At 46.1% G+C, this 16,626-nt stretch overlaps 1 protein-coding gene across 1 annotated transcript; it reads right to left on the bottom strand.

Moving 5' to 3' along the window:
* Positions 1–13,168: 13,168 nt before the first annotated feature.
* On the bottom strand, positions 13,169–15,706 carry LOC122641648 (transcription factor MYB101-like). Its single transcript, XM_043834934.1, has 3 exons — positions 15,182–15,706; positions 14,212–15,067; positions 13,169–13,616 (listed from the first exon to the last, which is right to left on the bottom strand). Exons 1-3 carry the CDS (start codon positions 15,551–15,553, stop codon positions 13,357–13,359), a joined length of 1,488 nt encoding a protein of 495 aa, XP_043690869.1. The 5' UTR covers positions 15,554–15,706; the 3' UTR covers positions 13,169–13,356.
* Positions 15,707–16,626: the final 920 nt, after the last annotated feature.

The raw sequence follows: 16,626 nt of genomic DNA on the forward strand, positions 1-16,626 counted from the left end.
TAACCATAGAGGCCCATGACTGGGTTTGAGTGTGATCAAGCTGGGTTAACCACCTCAATGCAGATCCGGCCAAAGAATACAAGAACGCCTGTAACATTTGGTTTTCAGAAAGTCCCCATGATCTGGCAATAGTGGCAAAAATCTAGAGATGAGCCCTAGGATCTCCCGATCCGTCGAACTTATCCAATTTCCACTTGAAATCTTCGGGGATTTTCCCTTCGGGAAAGAACACCAGGTCTTCCTCATCCTTCTCTTTGACTTTGCCCTTGACAACCACTTCCAACTCGGCTACTTTTTCTCTCATTTTCTTCTCCCTTTCAGTCTCAGGAGGGTCCATAGGGTGGCTATCTTTCCCTTCTTCTACTGGTATGACGATTGGAGTCTGGAGGGTTGCGGGGTTAGTTTTTCGGACTTCTTGCTCTGCTGGTCCAGCTATGGATCCGCCCCTAGATAGTTCATTGACCGACTGAACTAGTTGTGCCATGAGTTGCCGCATTTCGGCCATGTCTACTTGCAGCCTATCCACTCGATCTTCGACGTGACTTTCAGACAAGTGATCCTCTGGAGGATTTATGTTACTCACAAGTGATATCTCAGAAGATGAATTAGAAAATTGAGAAGGAATCAGGGATCTTGAGGAGAATGGCGGGCTGGCTCGAGCCAACCTTTCACCGCGTCGGATCCAGATGGATAAGGACGGAATCGTGCTTCTACGAAAGAGAGAAGAATACCTAGTTTAGACCCTAAGAAGGCTAAAAAGGATTTTTTTTTTTTTTCTTTTAAGTTTTTTATGATTTCTTGGTATTTTATAACATTTGTTTCATAGTATTTTATTATTTTATTCGACTCAAGTAATCGGAGTGGTCATCAGAGTTTCAGCAGACTCCTTTTGAGACCAGACTTCGAATGCCGTCATTGCCCAAGCATTTTCGAACACAATCAAAAAAAACAAACAAAAGAAAAATCTTAGTTACTGGGTTATTGATGATTATGTCTGGAGTCAAGATGAGATGCCTTCTCTTTTTTTTTTCGAGGGACATGTAAGGTTCCATTATATGGAAGTGGACTTCCATTTTTCTTTGAGGGACCATCGTGGGACTATGGAATTCCTTATCTTTGGTGGCATCTCATATCAAAACCAGGTTAATCATCAAATGACCCTAAACTCGGTCTTTCTTACAGCTAACAAAGGTTAGTTTGTGTCGTACCCTAATCATATGTGGTCTATTTTCCTACATGATGCATGTAATGGGTAGGCTTCCATAGGACAGAACAAGGCCACCCTTGACGGAACCGATATACCTATCGCTCGTGGTCGTAAATTGTAGGCACGTGGTTCTTTTGATATACCTGGAGAATAGGTCACACAAACTCAGAGTAATCGAGCTAGTGCCTTTTTTGAGTGGCAAAGCACTCCACAGCACACTAGTGAATACCCTCTTGGTGATTCTAAACTCGTACGTAAATATCAAGGGTGTAGAAGCCCAGTGAATTACCCATGACTACTCATGGGGTCCAACGACTAACTACGGGGTAAGAGGAGTTCCCATGCAGTGTGTGTGTGCAAGAAAGTGGTACAGGAAGCGGCTATCATCCGATCTCAGAGTACTTAGTATGACGTGCCTCATCTCCCCGGGGGTAAAGGCACGACAGGGAGTACCCTCGCTGTTTGATTTCATTTCGAGCACTATGCATGATGCGGTTAGTACACACAAGGGTTAGCCAGACAAACATATTATGGTATTTATTTATTTATTTATTTATTTTTTTTTGCATTTTTTTTTTTTGTATATTTTTTTTTATTATATTCTTTTATTATTATTTTTTTTTCTCTTTTTTTTTATAAAAGTTTAGAGAGACCATTCTGTCATTTATTGATAGCACCTATTTAGAGAGTTTGACCTCAGGTGGATATTTGTCCACTAAGTCCCCAGTGAAGTCGCCACTATAAGTACCGTGGTCCCTCGGGACCCGAGGGTTTCCTCAGCCCTTATGGTATATAGCGACATAGGGTTTTGGGAGATGTATGTGTGTGTGTATATGGATATGGATAATATTGTCAATGTATAATATTGAAAAATAGGGGATTGGGATCATGCATTAAAATATGCTAATATAATGTGAAGTTGCCACCTAGGGTTAGGGCCTAGGACCCATTAAAGGTAGCCCTACTCATTATGAGCGGAATCGGGCTACGTGACTCCATATGGTCCGACCAAAGGTTCGGGTAAGGGGTCAGGTTACGAGTGTGGGAAGGTGTTAGGCACCCACCTCGCCCGGCCGAAGCCGATCTCCCTGTGTTAGATGCTACATAAGGACGAATGTTCTCTCTCTTTTATTACGGGGATGGGGGATATTATGAACTACATTCAAATGCTATAAATTGAACTAAAGCATAATAAACTACATTACATATATGAAAAATGCAGACTAAAATGATGAAATATGAAAGGACTACATTGAATCAACAAAAAATGCAGTAATTATACCTGTATGGTTGTATTCCCCTGGCTCAGGGGAGATAGACGAATGGACTGACGCCGATTCTTTCTCGGCAAAGTATCGGCTCTTTCAAATGATTTGGAGAGGGGTAAACAGACAGAATAACGTCTGTAATAAAGGAGTTTTGATGGTTATCCATGCACAGACGGATACCAGCGTCAAGGAGCAAAAAGCGCTCTATACTCAGAGGGACAATCGAAGAATCTGTCCGCCACAAGAAGACTTCAAGCACTCACACTCTCATGAGAGAAGGAGGAGAAATGAGGGTGAAAGGGGAGGAAAAGAGGTTAGGAATCACTTGGGGAGGGTCTCTCTACCTAAAATTCCTTGGGAAATGTGGGAGGGGACCCTCCTATTTATAGGGAGGGAACCCTTCTCTCTCTTGGCCGGATAAGTCCTCCACGGCGCCGTGGAGATGTCCACGATACCATGGGTGACGTCAGCAGGCTGATGTTACACCCCCTCATGGCGCTGTGGAAATCCGGTACACATCCCCACGGTGCCGTGGGAAGGTGCCCACGGTGCTGTGGGAAGGCGTCCATGGCGCCGTGGGAAGGCGTCCACGACGCCGTGGGAAGAGTCCATGGCACCGTGGGAGCGCAGTGCCATTTTTCCTTTTTTTTGGGCCTAAAATAGGCCATTTTGTGCTCAGCATGGTTCTTGGTCTTATAGGTTAGGTATCTTTTGGTCTAAAAAAAAAGGAGAGTGCGTCGTCCATCGTCCATGTCCCGTTGTCATTATCTCCAATTAGGGGGTGACAAAAAATCAGCGTCTACAACATGCGAGAAGTGTCAGCTCTTCACACCAGTTCTGAGCCGACCTGCAACGAAGCTGACCTCTATGTTGAGTTCGATTCCTTTTTCTATGTGGGGGATGGATATTCTCGAAGACTTTACCTCGGCGTCCGAAAATCGAAAGTACTTGGTCGTTGCCATCGATTACTTCACCAAGTGGGTCGAGGCCGAGCCCCTGGCCACCATCACTGAGAAGAACATGGAGAAATTCTTTCAAGACAAGGTTATCTATCGGTTCGGGCTACCCAAAGTGCTCATCACTGACAATGGTACGCAATTCAACAATCCGAGCTTCCGAGAGTTGTACAAGCACTTTTACATAGATTTTCTCCCGGTCTCAGTAGCTCATCCACAAGCCAATGGGCAAGTGAAAGTCTCGAACCGAACACTATTGGCGGGAATCAAAAGAAGGCTAAATGAAGCCAAAGGAAGGTGGATAGAAGAGCTCCCAAGTGTCCTTTGGGCCTATCGGACGACAGTGAGAACACCCATAGGAGAAAGCCCGTTTCGGCTAGCATACGACGTTGAAGCCCTCACCCCTGTAGAGGTCAAGGCCTCATCATATCGAGTTCTCAACTTTGACGAAAGGACATACGAGGACGGACTCAGGGCCAATCTTGATTTCCTCGATGAAATTCGAGAGAATGCTTTGCTTCGAAACACAACTTACCAACACAAGACGGCAAAGTACTACGACTGGAGGGTGAAGGAGCGACATTTTTACCAAGGAGACCTTGTCCTCAGAAAGCTCAGCGCATTCCAACCAAGGCAATAAGGAAAGTTAGCACCAAATTGGGAGGGACCGTACATAGTCTCCAAGCAAATTCGCCTAGGGACGTATCGCTTGCAGACTTCGGGGGGCAAGAAGGTACCGAGGCCTTGGAACTCAGAGAATTTGAAGAAATTTTTTTAGTAAAGTATTTAGCTTGGCACGGCTTCGAGCGAGCACATACATATGTACCTGGCTTCAGCCAACCATTTTTATGATCCAATAAATTGAGATTCTCCCACATTTCTGAGTACATTCTGAGCCTAAAATAACCGAGTCATAAAACCAGTCCTCATAGACTGGCCAACGTCAAAGACCGACCCTCATAGGTCAGCAGTCGGGTCATAAGACCAGTCCTCATAGACTAATCGACATCAAAGACTGACCCTCATAGGTCGGGACCAGTCCTCATAGACTGGCCGACGACCCTCATAGGTCGACAGCCGAGTCATAAGACCAGTCCTCATACACTGGCCGACGTCAAAGATCGACTCTCATAGGTCGGCAGCCGAGTCATAAGACCAGTACTCATAGACTGGCCGACGTCTCACACCGACCCTCATAGGCAGCAGCAATGTCATAAGATCAGCCCTCACAGGCTGGCGGACCAACAAACACAAACTCACACCCCGGCTGAGCCATACAAAAGCTAAAATTGAACAAAAATCTACAAGGCATTGAGCTCGGCCGCAAGGATGGCTCGAACAAATGGCCATGAGGGTCACCGACTAGAGCTGATCATTCAAAACAGAAAGCTAACTAAGGATATGAGATCGGACGAAAAGCTCGACCTCGGTCCATCGAAGCATAACACGGCCGAGCACCCATGCCGAGCCGACAACCTAGTGCAACATGGTTAGAAGCAGTGAAGTTCCTAACCTCAGCTGGGGAACTGCCCAACCTTGGCACTTAAACAAATAGAATAACATTGACAAAAATAGAGACAATTGCTAAGTTTAGACACTGAGACAGCATTCATTAAAAGCCGAAAGCTCGGCACGGTACAAAGAAGAGCCCTTCAGCTTGGTACATACAAAAAGAAAAGAAAAGAAAGAAAGTTATCAAAACCCCAAGCATGGGGACATGTACATAAAAAAGAAAAGAAAAATTTTAGAGCTCGGCGGTGTCCAGGGGGTCCTTAGGGTAGGGTCCTTGGCGGCTGCACCCTAGGCATCGTCCTCAGCAAGAAGGGAGGGCTCGCCCCGTTGGATGGCCTCAGTCAAGCCGGCCTGGTCAACCTCCACCCCATCCTCCTCACCCAACTCCTCGACCACTATGGCTACGTCCTCGTCAAACTGAGAGAGGTCGAGGTTGGGGTAGGCGGCCAGTAGTTCCTTGAGGAGGTCGGCTCGTCCTCCATCGTAACCCTCGACATACGAAGGCTTCCTCAGGCTGTGACACACCTCCGCGTACTCCTCAGACATAAGGTACTCGCTCACCGCCTCGGCCCGGGCACGCTTCAGATCAGCGTCGGCCTTCTTTTTGGCTTGGTTGAGTTAACCCCTCAAGGCCTCAACCTCCTCCTTATGCTTCGCCGCCGCTTCATTGAGGCTCTGGACTTTGGCCTCGACAATCTGCAGCTTCTCTGCAATCTTACAGCCCGCCAAGAAGGCCGTGTGGGCGTCCTTATTGGCCTTATCTCGCTGAACCTTGAGGGAGGCGTTCACGATCAGGAGTCGCTCAAACCGAAGAAGGGTCTCCACCGCCTTGGAAAACCCCTGAAACAGTCATCTGAGCGTTAGTAGGGCCGAGCTCTAAGAGGTAACGTCACACAGTAGAAGCCGAGCAGGAAACTCAACATGGCAAAGTCCAAAAAGAGGGTAGAGAGGAACTAGGGGTCGGACAACCTCTCCAACATCTCCTTGTCCTTAGGAAGCCAACCCGGGTCAAGCCACTCCTTGGCGTGCGCGGCGGAGGTTAGGGCCGAGTCCCCAGGGAAAAGGCACCAGCTCGTCTGAACCAAAATATTATTGACCAAGGCCCTCCCCAAGGCCAATCGAGCAATCTCCGAGGGCGAAGCGACCCCAGGAAGGTTGCCACCCGTGAGGTTGATGGAAATTTTGGGCCGCTTCAGGTCCCTCGGTGGGCTCTTTTGGCCCCTTCGGCCTTTCCCCTTCTTCTGCTAGCCCGCCGGGTCCTTGCTCTTCTCGACCTTGAGGCCGACCACGGTATCCTTCGGGCTTGGCAATAACGCCTTACCGTTCAGCATCTTGGAGGTTTCAGCCCGGGATTTCTCAGTAGCCTTCTTCCTCCTATCCTCAGTATGCTCGACCTTGAGCCGAGTCGAGTCCATCGGGGGAATGTGGCCGACCACTGCAAAAGGAAAGAAAAAGATGTCACAGCACGTTAAAAGAAAAAACACAAGCAATGAGCTCGGCTCAGAGTCTCTACCCGGGGTGAGATTCTACCTCTGCAAGAACTCCTCACTTACGAGCTACTGGACGTCGAAGGGCGGGTGCTGGCGAATCAGATCAAGCGAGGTCAGCTCATTCTCATTCAAGGGCAATGCCCTATTGATATAGCCTAGATGAATTTCCTTCTACTCGACTCGGAAGGGGTAGTCTGGGATGGAAGCGAAGAAGAACCGAGGCTTCCAATGCTTGTTGGAGGTCGGCACCCCGACCAAAAACTTATGGCTGCTCAGAGCCAAACCCTTCTGGGTTTAGCGGGTGAAGTAGTACCACCCCTTCTCCGAGGACTTCTTAAGGTAGTAGAGCTGAGAAAAGAGGGGCACGCTCGCAGCTTGGCCCATCTCACAGAAGAAGATGTGGAAGCAGTACAGCAGCAACCATGCATTCGATGTCAGCTGACCCAGAGAGAGGTGGAAATGGTCCAGGATCTGGTCCACCAGTCCGAGCACTGGGAACCTAAAAGTGTACCTGAACGCTATCTCATATAGGCCCACCTCGCCGGGCCAAATGAAGCAAGCCATCTCCCCAAGGTCGGGGACTCGAAGGCGGATGTTCTCGAGAATGGCATAGGTATCCCTCAAACATCCGAGGTTAGCCTTGGTGACCGTACTCTTAACTGTGCTGACGCTTCCCTCTTCTGGTGAGGGTACGTCAGTGGAAGAGTCGACCGAGCCGACCCCATCTTGGGAAGACTTCTCTCTGTCGGACTCATCATCGTCCGTTAAAGATGAACCCGAGCTCTCAGCTCGGTCTTCAGGAATTGGCTGGGCCTCATGGCCGGACTCCAGGGCTAGGGGGACCTCGACAGCATCGGCCTGGTGGGACTCCAACGCGACGGGCTCGTCAGAGGTTGAGCCCAACAAGTCTATGGTGGGAGAACGAGCGATGAGCTCTCAGCTCGGACCCACACCCTCACCCACTCTGGCGAGTGCTTCACCCTCGTGACTACTACCGACTGACATAAGGGGTAGAGAAGACTTACCGATTGAAGAAGATTCAAAGCTGAACCAAACACGAAGCAAGCTAGAAGATTGAAGGCGTCAAGCACTTGATGAGCTGAGAACTCTGAGCTAGCCGAGCACTCCAAGATTTGAAACAGTGAAGAATAAGAGAAGAAGGGTCACCTGTTTATAACCTCTGAGTTGCCAAGATCCAACGGCCGAGAAGAACTCAGCAAAATCCAACGAACCAGATCAAAAGATGGTTCGAATTCCCGAGCGCCACAATGGCACCGAGTGACATGGCACTGACACCCCAACTGTCAGTCCGTACTACATCAAATCGCCAAAGAAAAAGAGAGCTCAGACTCGACCTCGGAGGAGAATCGTCAGCAGACAAGAAGGTTCTACTCATCAAGCACGAACCAACCCTTGATGAGTGGGGGGCCTGTGATGAGTCATAGGTCTCCCAACCAACCAGAGGTCGCCATGTTGACGTGCTAAGGCCAAATCCCAAGACCGAGCAGAGCCGTCCGAGGCCGGGCCAAACCGTTCACCTGGATAGAGGTAGCATTTCATTTCTTGCCTGGCCGACCATTTAGCCTGTTGAGAGTCTGACCGAGCACCCGGTGTGTGGCACTACACCAAGTACAAGGTAAAAGAATGATCTCCCCAACATTACCAAGTTCCATGGCCGAGGCTCAGACCTATCGAGCCCTGAGCCGAGCCTACATAGGTCGGTCATAGATGGAGTACCATGACTCGGCCGAGCTCCCACATGACTGGAGGAAATTTGCATATACGCCGAGGCCGAGGCCAATCACTAGGGCCACCGCCGCCCGAGGCCGAGCACTAAGGCCACGGTTGCCTGAGGCCGATTACTAGGGCCACGGCTGCTCGAGGCCGAGTACTAAGGCCACGGTTCCGGAGGCTGACCACTAGGGTCACGGCCGACCAAGGCCGATCACTAGGGCCACGGCCACCCGAGGCCGAGCACTAAGGCCACAGTCGCCCGAGGCCGAACACTAGGGCCACAATCGCTTGAGGCCACAGGCGTCCGAGGTCGAGCCCTCTCCAGAAACCTCAGTAACGGCGCTCCGGAGATCACGATGCCACATCAGCATGTCCCGACAATCATGAGATACTAATCAGGTCACAATCCCGTATGAAATTGAATCATTCACCCATAAGGACTCTTACCTTACTGAGAGTCCGACCCCAAAAATAACTCCCCACTCCGCTCCGCGTGGAAGAGCCCTACCAATAGAGGACTCTTACCATACAGAGACTCCTCCAACCTCCTCATCTCATCCTATAAATACTCAGGTATGGAGCTCAAACGCTCATCTTACTTTCACTACGCAGTTACGCTGTTGCATTGGAGACCTGACTTGAGCGTCGGAGAGTCCTAGGCCGAAGCCACACCTGCTCTTTTGCGCTCACTCAATTTTTGCAAGCCCATCTGTGGGTGAACCGGCATCGGAGGTTTTCATCCGCAACAATTAGTCGTCAACAAGCTTGCTTAACTATGGAAAATAAAATTGGATGCAAAATATTCTTATGTTAGAAATTTATAATCAAAGGGCATTGCTCCAGTTAGTATCTTGTAATGTCTACAAATTGCTCGAAAACCATGGGAATGGGAAATGAGTATGCAAGGGATTGATGGGTTTTGGGTTTAAATGGTGGTGGTGATGGGTAGGTGAAGGTAGAGAATGGGATTTTTAAATGGGTTCAAGGGAAGAAGAAGAAGAAGGCTGCTACAGCAAAGGCAGCAAGGACAAAGAGAGAGGATGATCATTCAAGAGAGAGATAAAGGATGATTGTATTCTGGAAATGTTTCCAGAACAGGTTTACCAAGTGGGTCAAAAATGTTTCTCAGCACAGAAAATGAAAAAACTGTTTTGTTGTTTCTCAGCACATAACCAGAATAGAAACACCCGTAAGGTTATCAAGCGGGTACTGAGTTTTCCTTCAGTGTTTTTGGCATAAATTGTTATAAATTTTGATTTATGATAACAAAAACACCTGAAACAAAATAGATTTATCAAACACTTTTTCTGTGCCATTTGTGTGTTGGGAACATTAATGGCACAGAAACAACACGTTATCAAACGGTGCCTTCGAAGTTTAATTGTCGTAGAAAACCAACAAGCTTGGAAAAGCTTCTCTACATGACTAAAGAGCAAAATGTATAAGAGAGTGACATGTCACCAAAAGCTCGTTCCACGGATAGATGACATGTGACAAGTTTTGGAATCAATTCATAAGAAGCAGGGTTCAATATTGACTCTTAGAAGTCTTTCGAACTAAGAGTGGTTCACCAGATATTCCATATACATAAAGCCTATGTCTGATATGGACATCAGAACTAGGGCTGCAACAGGGTTGGGTTGGGCTGGGTTTTATAAAACCCTACCCCAACCCTAAGTCCCCTTAGCTAGGCCCAGGCCTGACCCGACCCTGTCTCAGGGCCTGAAAAATTCAACCTTGACCCACCCTCAGGGTTGGGCCAGGCTTGACCCTGATTGGCCCTGATCATGGAGAGGGGGAAGGAAATGCATGGGCTGGAATGGGCCGGGGAGAAAATTATCAATTTTACTTAAAATAACACTATAATAAAATGTATTTTATCATTTATATTTTGTAGTATAACTTAAAACAGAGTCGGGCAGGGCCGGGCCAGGCTTAGCCCAAGGCCTCAACCCTAACCCGACTTGACTCGGACTCAGGGCCAGAAATTTCCAACCTTGACCCGCCCTCAGGGCCAAATATATCAGCCCAGGCCCTATTCGGGCCGACAGGGCCAAACTTGCACCCCTAATCAGAACGGCACAAGTATCAATCATTCAACATTGGGGAACGGACCTCCATCGTCCATGTCCCCGATACATCCCATCACAATGTATCAAGTCACTTTGTAAATCAGTCGCATTTAATGTAGGCGTGGTTAGGGATATCCGATATCTACCGAAAGGGTTAATTATCTTCTGACAAGCGACTTCGCATTTAAGGCATGCATACGTAAGCTGACCAATCTAAGGTCGTACATGGACAGATGAACTCCTTTGGGTAAGACAGATTGAACTCATATCACGTCACAGCGCATCCTACTGATCACCTATAAAGGACAGATGAAGGGTTTGGGTAAGACAGATTGAACTCAATCCCCTATTTTAAAACCAGTTTTGGACGTAATTCGATTATGGTCGAAGAACCCTTATTTGGTTCTACGTTTCTTCTCAAACCTATCTCTCCCTCTGGATTGGTTGTCTTGGAAACTGATTTAGGCATCGAATGATTACACCGGGGCCAGCTTCTGTTCACCTCTTGTGTCCTCTTTCTTTTGTGCAAGTTGACGCATCTGATGGTCTGTGTCATCCCTTCATTTTTCACCGCATCAGAGAGGATCAAAGCGATCTCCGATGCTTAAGTCAGTATTTTAAACAACACGAATTAGCAGAGCAATTTGCACAAGAGAATAAAAGATTGATTGATCCCCTTACCTTGGGTGTTTACCCTTGTATTTATAGGATGCATTCGATAGGCAAACTTGAGAGTTAGTGCTGGGAACTAGTCAAATATTAGTAAGTATCCTGGGAAAGGAAGTTGAATCCTTGTGGGATTTTGATACGGAAGGAGATCATCGTTGGATGTCCTGGAAGGAAAGTATTGATGAAAAGAAAGTCCTAATATGACACGACACCTTGGCAAGTCAAAAGAAAAGTCTCGATATAACAGGGCAGCTTAACGTATCTCGTGATTTATGAGGAATCCTGGCCACATGTCGCTAGCCTATTGATAGGTGATATTTTATGCGTATCAGATTTGAACAAAAAAATCCGATCATCTTAATTCTTATTGAAAAGTCATTCAAGCTCTTCATTTCTAGTCTTACCCAAAAAAAACCGAAAAAACCCTCTTTATTTCTTCGTTTGGGCTCCTTTGTAGATGCAACGGGGATAATGTGAAGTGAAGGGCAAGACCGGAAGAGAAGGAATGGAAGCGAATAAAATGGAACTCTAAAAAAAGGAAAAGAATGAGAACTTTTCCATAAGAATTACGATGATCGGGGATTTTCTTGTTCATTAGTCTCAAAAATAGTCCAATGACATGTGGTTCTAAGCATCGGTATCGTATCGTCTATTAGTTGATATATATCAATCTTGTTAAAAACCAATACAATATTAATATGGGTCAGTTGTACCGGGCAAAAAGTGGTGCATTTTTTATTTATATTCAACACCTACCCGAAACGATCCAATCTATATCAATATTGAGCGTATTGATATCAGCCGAGACTGATACAGACACCGATACATATAACCTTGCAATGGCATGAAGTGGAAAAATGGCAGGACCCCTTTGGCTATTCTCTGGTGAAGCAAGAAGAATATCTTCCCCCAAACCCAAAACTGCAATGCTCTCTAATAATGGTGGGAGATTACGAACCACCTCCGTCCGATTGGTTCTACAATTTGATACTTCGACAGGTATGAAGATAGAATGAATCCAATGGTTCCACTCATCATCCTCACCATAGATTGGGACCCACCATTCAAACTTTGCACAAAGTGCAGTAGCATATACTTGCAGTATTGAGGATTAAGACTTCTAAAAGATTTTTCCTTTTTAGCAGAAATGAATTTATTGATCAGACTGAAAAACTCATGAAGTCCCTGTTATATATATGAACAACCCATGGAATGTATGTAGGCCAACCTATCGCACTCTAGAGAGAAAGGAAGAGATATGTGATGATTGGGGAAAGGGAAGAAGATGGTCCGCGTGAAGTGAGGATTTTCATCCTCTCACACTTGAGACTCCAACCGTCCACCCAACACTGCCCATGTTAAAAAGAGGCCACTTCCCATGATTTTATGATTGGATTCTTAAGTGTGAAGCATTGGCAATGCACACCAGTGCACCACACTTGACAGGATAAAAATCCATAAAGTAAACCTCATTTCGTGTTTTACCTTCTAAAAATAGGGAAGTTTCACTGGTTCGAAATGGACAAAGAAAGGCAAATTGGGTTACAAGCCTCACCTCAACGTACACTTCACCCTCACTTTGGCCTACGAGTCATCTTTTTCAAAGATAAGAAGACAAGGCAGAGGCAGGCCGGAAGGAAATGCATCCCCTAATTTTAGCAAGGTTGGAGATCCCACAGCTAAACTTAGCAGAGATTCCCTCAATACAAGCGGTGGATGTGCCACCCCCAATTCCCAGTTTTGGGTTTTTATCATCATATGATTCATGCCTGCCTGTGAGATTCTTTGGCGTTTGAGATGATGGTGTCATGGTCTCATTCCCATGGTGGCAGCATAAATTTAGCTTCCCTTCCCTACACAAATTTTTGTTATTAGGGTTCTTCAAAGAGTCCCTACACAGAGAGCGAGAGAGACACCTTTTCTCACTACAGCCCATAAGCTCATAAACAAAATATTTGATCCAAGAGAAACATCACTGTAGAAATTAACAAAAACAGTATTGTCTACTCCAAAGTTTGCTAATTATATGATATGGGTAAAAGAACCCTGAAAGGCAGCGTGGCCCTATGCCCAGACACAGACCTGCCCCCCCCCCCCCCGGACGATGAAAGATGAAAATCCCATCCTGTTGATGATGCCTCACTCACCCCCATTGACCTTGGGCTGGCAAAGTGGCCACGCTGCCTTCCAGGGAACCCTCTCTTCCTATATGATAATTATAATAAGAACAGTTTTATAGGTATGTATGTATGTATATAGTTCATATGTATAAAACAAACCACAATCAAAGTTTGAAAAAGGGAAAAATCAGAAGGAAAAAGAAAATAAGATAAACCCCAAACCAATCTTCAGTAGAATTAAACTCACAGAAAGAAGACCATCAATCTGTCATCTATATAAACCTATAAGCTCTAATCTTCCTGTTCTTGTCTTAAATCAAACAAAAGCTTAGCAAATTTCAGGCATGTTAGTCCAGCTCGTCCAGTCAGGATCAGTAGTGTTGGGAACAGACATGGATGAAGCTAACTGCTGCATTTCAAGCCCGATTTCATCATCAGTCACACCTGATGACTGCCCATTTGAAATCTCACCGCTATCACTATACCACTGAGACACCGACATCGTAGAAGGGATTATATCAAACAGACTCCTTAAGTCTTCTTCAATTGAATTGATCTCATATATTCCCTCTTTCTTTATCTTCACCCCTGCAATGAATCAATGGCAGCAACCCATGATTTTTGTTATAAGAACAACTATGCTCTACTGTGATAGACTTTGAAAGATTGAATTAAACAATAATAATGATGATAACGATGATTTATAGAACTAAGAAAGCAGAAATTAATGAAGACCACTTGAATTTTGGAAGTTCATTGGTTTGACAGATTAATAGATTTGGTGAGCTAACTTGAGCGATTTCGTCACAACTTCTCTCTTTACCCCAAGAAGGAAAAACAATCGAGCATTTAATACGGATAGTTGAAAAAGTGAAAGCAGAAAGGAAGACAGAAGAACAATATTTGAAATGGGAAGAACAAAACGAACAATATGGGAAGCATCAGCAGATCTGTGTACGATATAAATATAAAAGGTAACAGAGAATCCAAAACAGAGTTTAATTAATATTTCATTATTGCTTCTATTTTAGTTGGTTGGGAGTTTAATTCATTCTCTATTTTTACTCTATATTTAATTCCTTCTGGAATGAAATTAATCTAGAGATACCCTTGAAGGCAATCAAAGCATCTGATTTGAAGTAAAAGAAAGCAAATCCAATTGAGGAGGAGGAAGAGAGTTTACCAGCGGAGGAATGGGCGGAGCTGGAATCATCCCATCGACTGGCAAAAGCTAAAGGACGGGGGGTGGCGCTCTCACAGAAAACTAACCCAGAAGGCGGTGCATCACTGACACTGACCAATCCATGTAATCCATGTTTCTCTTCTAACAAACCACCTCTCCTCGAATCGTCGCCGCCCATAATAGCGTGGGATTCACCCAACAGAGCATCCAATAATCCACTATTGCTCCGGCCCAGCGGCGAGGTGATCTTATACTCATTGGCGGTGGTGCCCGAGGCAGCAGTAGCTGTGTCTGCTGGCTGGGGCTGTTGGCTTGAAGGGAGCTCCAATTTCATGGAGAAAGGGGAACCACTGTCGGTCTCAAATAGGGTTCCAAGGATCGGTGGTGGAGGATTGAAGTCGAAATTGCTGGAATTAAGTTGAAGCGATGGCGATAGGGGAAATTGAGGACTCTGGCCAAACAGAGGGGAAGGAGGATTTGATTGAGGAGAAGTTGCGGAGAAGGGGAGAGAGAATCCTTCGCTGTTGTTGTCCCGAAACGCCTTGAATCTGTATGGAGTAGGAAGAAAAGGGGCAGGGTGGTGGGCTAGGAGAGGAGTGGTCGTCACAGGAAAATTTACTGGATCGATCAAGGAAAGAGGAGAACAGAAATTGGGCTTTTGGTGTTGTTGCGGCGTTGAGAGATGCTGAGCGGCTGGCAGAGATGGAGAAGAACCGGTTTGGTTATTCTGGTTGAGGTGGAATGCAGATGCTTGCTTCTGTATATCTTGTGGATAGAGCGGCAACCCGGCGCGTTGGCGTCGCTTGACTCTGGTGTTCCAGTAGTTCTTGATCTCGTTATCTGTCCGCCCAGGTAACTGATATAGAGACGATAAAATCAAATCAAATTCTGGTAATCGGAGCAATGAAGCAAATTTAAAGAACGTGAGAAGAAGAAGAATAATTCGGAGAATATAGGAGAGAAGACGAACCTGAGCGGCCATGCGAGCCCATTTGTTGCCGAGCTTAGAATGGAGCTCGAGAATGAGACGTTCTTCCTCGGGTGAGAAAGTGCCTTTCTTAAGATTAGGCCTGAGATGATTAGCCCAACGAAGACGGCAACTCTTACCGCAACGAGAGAGGCCGGCGTTCTTCTGAACAGCGTTCCAGTTACCCTCTCCATGCGTCTTCACATACTCCATCAGAATCGCGTCTTCCGCAGCCGTCCATGGTCCTTTCTTCAACGACCCTGAAGAGGAAGAAGAGGACCCACCACTACCTCCACCGCCGCCATCACCATCACCACCACCTCCACCCGAAGCATCGTTGTTACTCGAGGCCGGATCGCCGCTGTTAGGCTCCATCCGTCGTTGTCTCCAAATCCTAGGGCCTCTCTGGTCTGCCCCCTTTCAAACCAAAACAATCACAATCCAACCCTCTTTGTTTATGTAATTGTCGCTTCCTCTTGTTCTCTCTATCGTACTTTCTTTGCCTTCTTTTATTCCCTTCTCTCTTTCTTTTGGGATTTCTCGGATGCTGCTCTTTCCCTACTTTCAAGAGATTTGAAAGAAATCTCTCTCTCTCTCTCTCTCTCTCTCTCTCTCTCTCTCTCCCAAATGTATGTACTTTTGAGATATTGGTCTCTCTCCCTCCTCTTCTCTCTTGCTCTCTCTTTGTTCAGGGACAAATGGGAGAAGAGAGTGGGAGAAAGCGAAATGTGAAATTCTGATGTGTATTTAATAAGAGTATTTCTTACCTCTATTATTCCTTTTCCTTTTTCTTTCACTGATAACAGTAGAGAAGAATTGGAAATCGAGAAAAGAAAAAAAAAACCCGAGAGGAATTAAAGTTTTGAGAATTCGATATCGCTAGGATAGCTAAGAACATGAAATTGAGAGAGAAAGACGGAAGGAGAGAGAGAGAGGAGTGTGTGTAGCTATGTATGCCGTAAGGGAGGGGTCCATCATTAGGGACTAGGGATGGCATTAGGCTACGATTGGGTTGGAAGTGGGACCCACAGAGCCCTTTCTCCGTTCTCCAGCTTATTCCCATTGCCTACAATTTTAAGGAGGGACCTTCCATTTCGCTCCGATTCCTACTCCGATATAGGGTACGTGGTCCACCCTGTCTACTCGTATTTCCCCCTCACTCCTTCGTAATCCAGAGTTTCAAGAATCGGTCGATTCAGACAGGAATCGGGGTCGGAATCGAGTTGAATCGGTTTTTTTAGAAAACCCTAAGAATTAGTATAGTCATGGAATATTCCAACGATTCTGGTGTTTTTATCTAGGAATCAACCGTGTCAATTCGTTAAAAATCGAAATTGACACTAACTGCTTCCATCATCGATTACCTGTTTTAAAAACCTACTGTTAATCTCGTCTGTGTTTTTCTCAACTCCTCCTTTTTCTTTTTCTTTCTGGGGTGTCTAGCGTGA

Source organism: Telopea speciosissima, chromosome 10, assembly GCF_018873765.1.
Source record: "Telopea speciosissima isolate NSW1024214 ecotype Mountain lineage chromosome 10, Tspe_v1, whole genome shotgun sequence".
Lineage (NCBI taxonomy): Eukaryota > Viridiplantae > Streptophyta > Magnoliopsida > Proteales > Proteaceae > Telopea > Telopea speciosissima.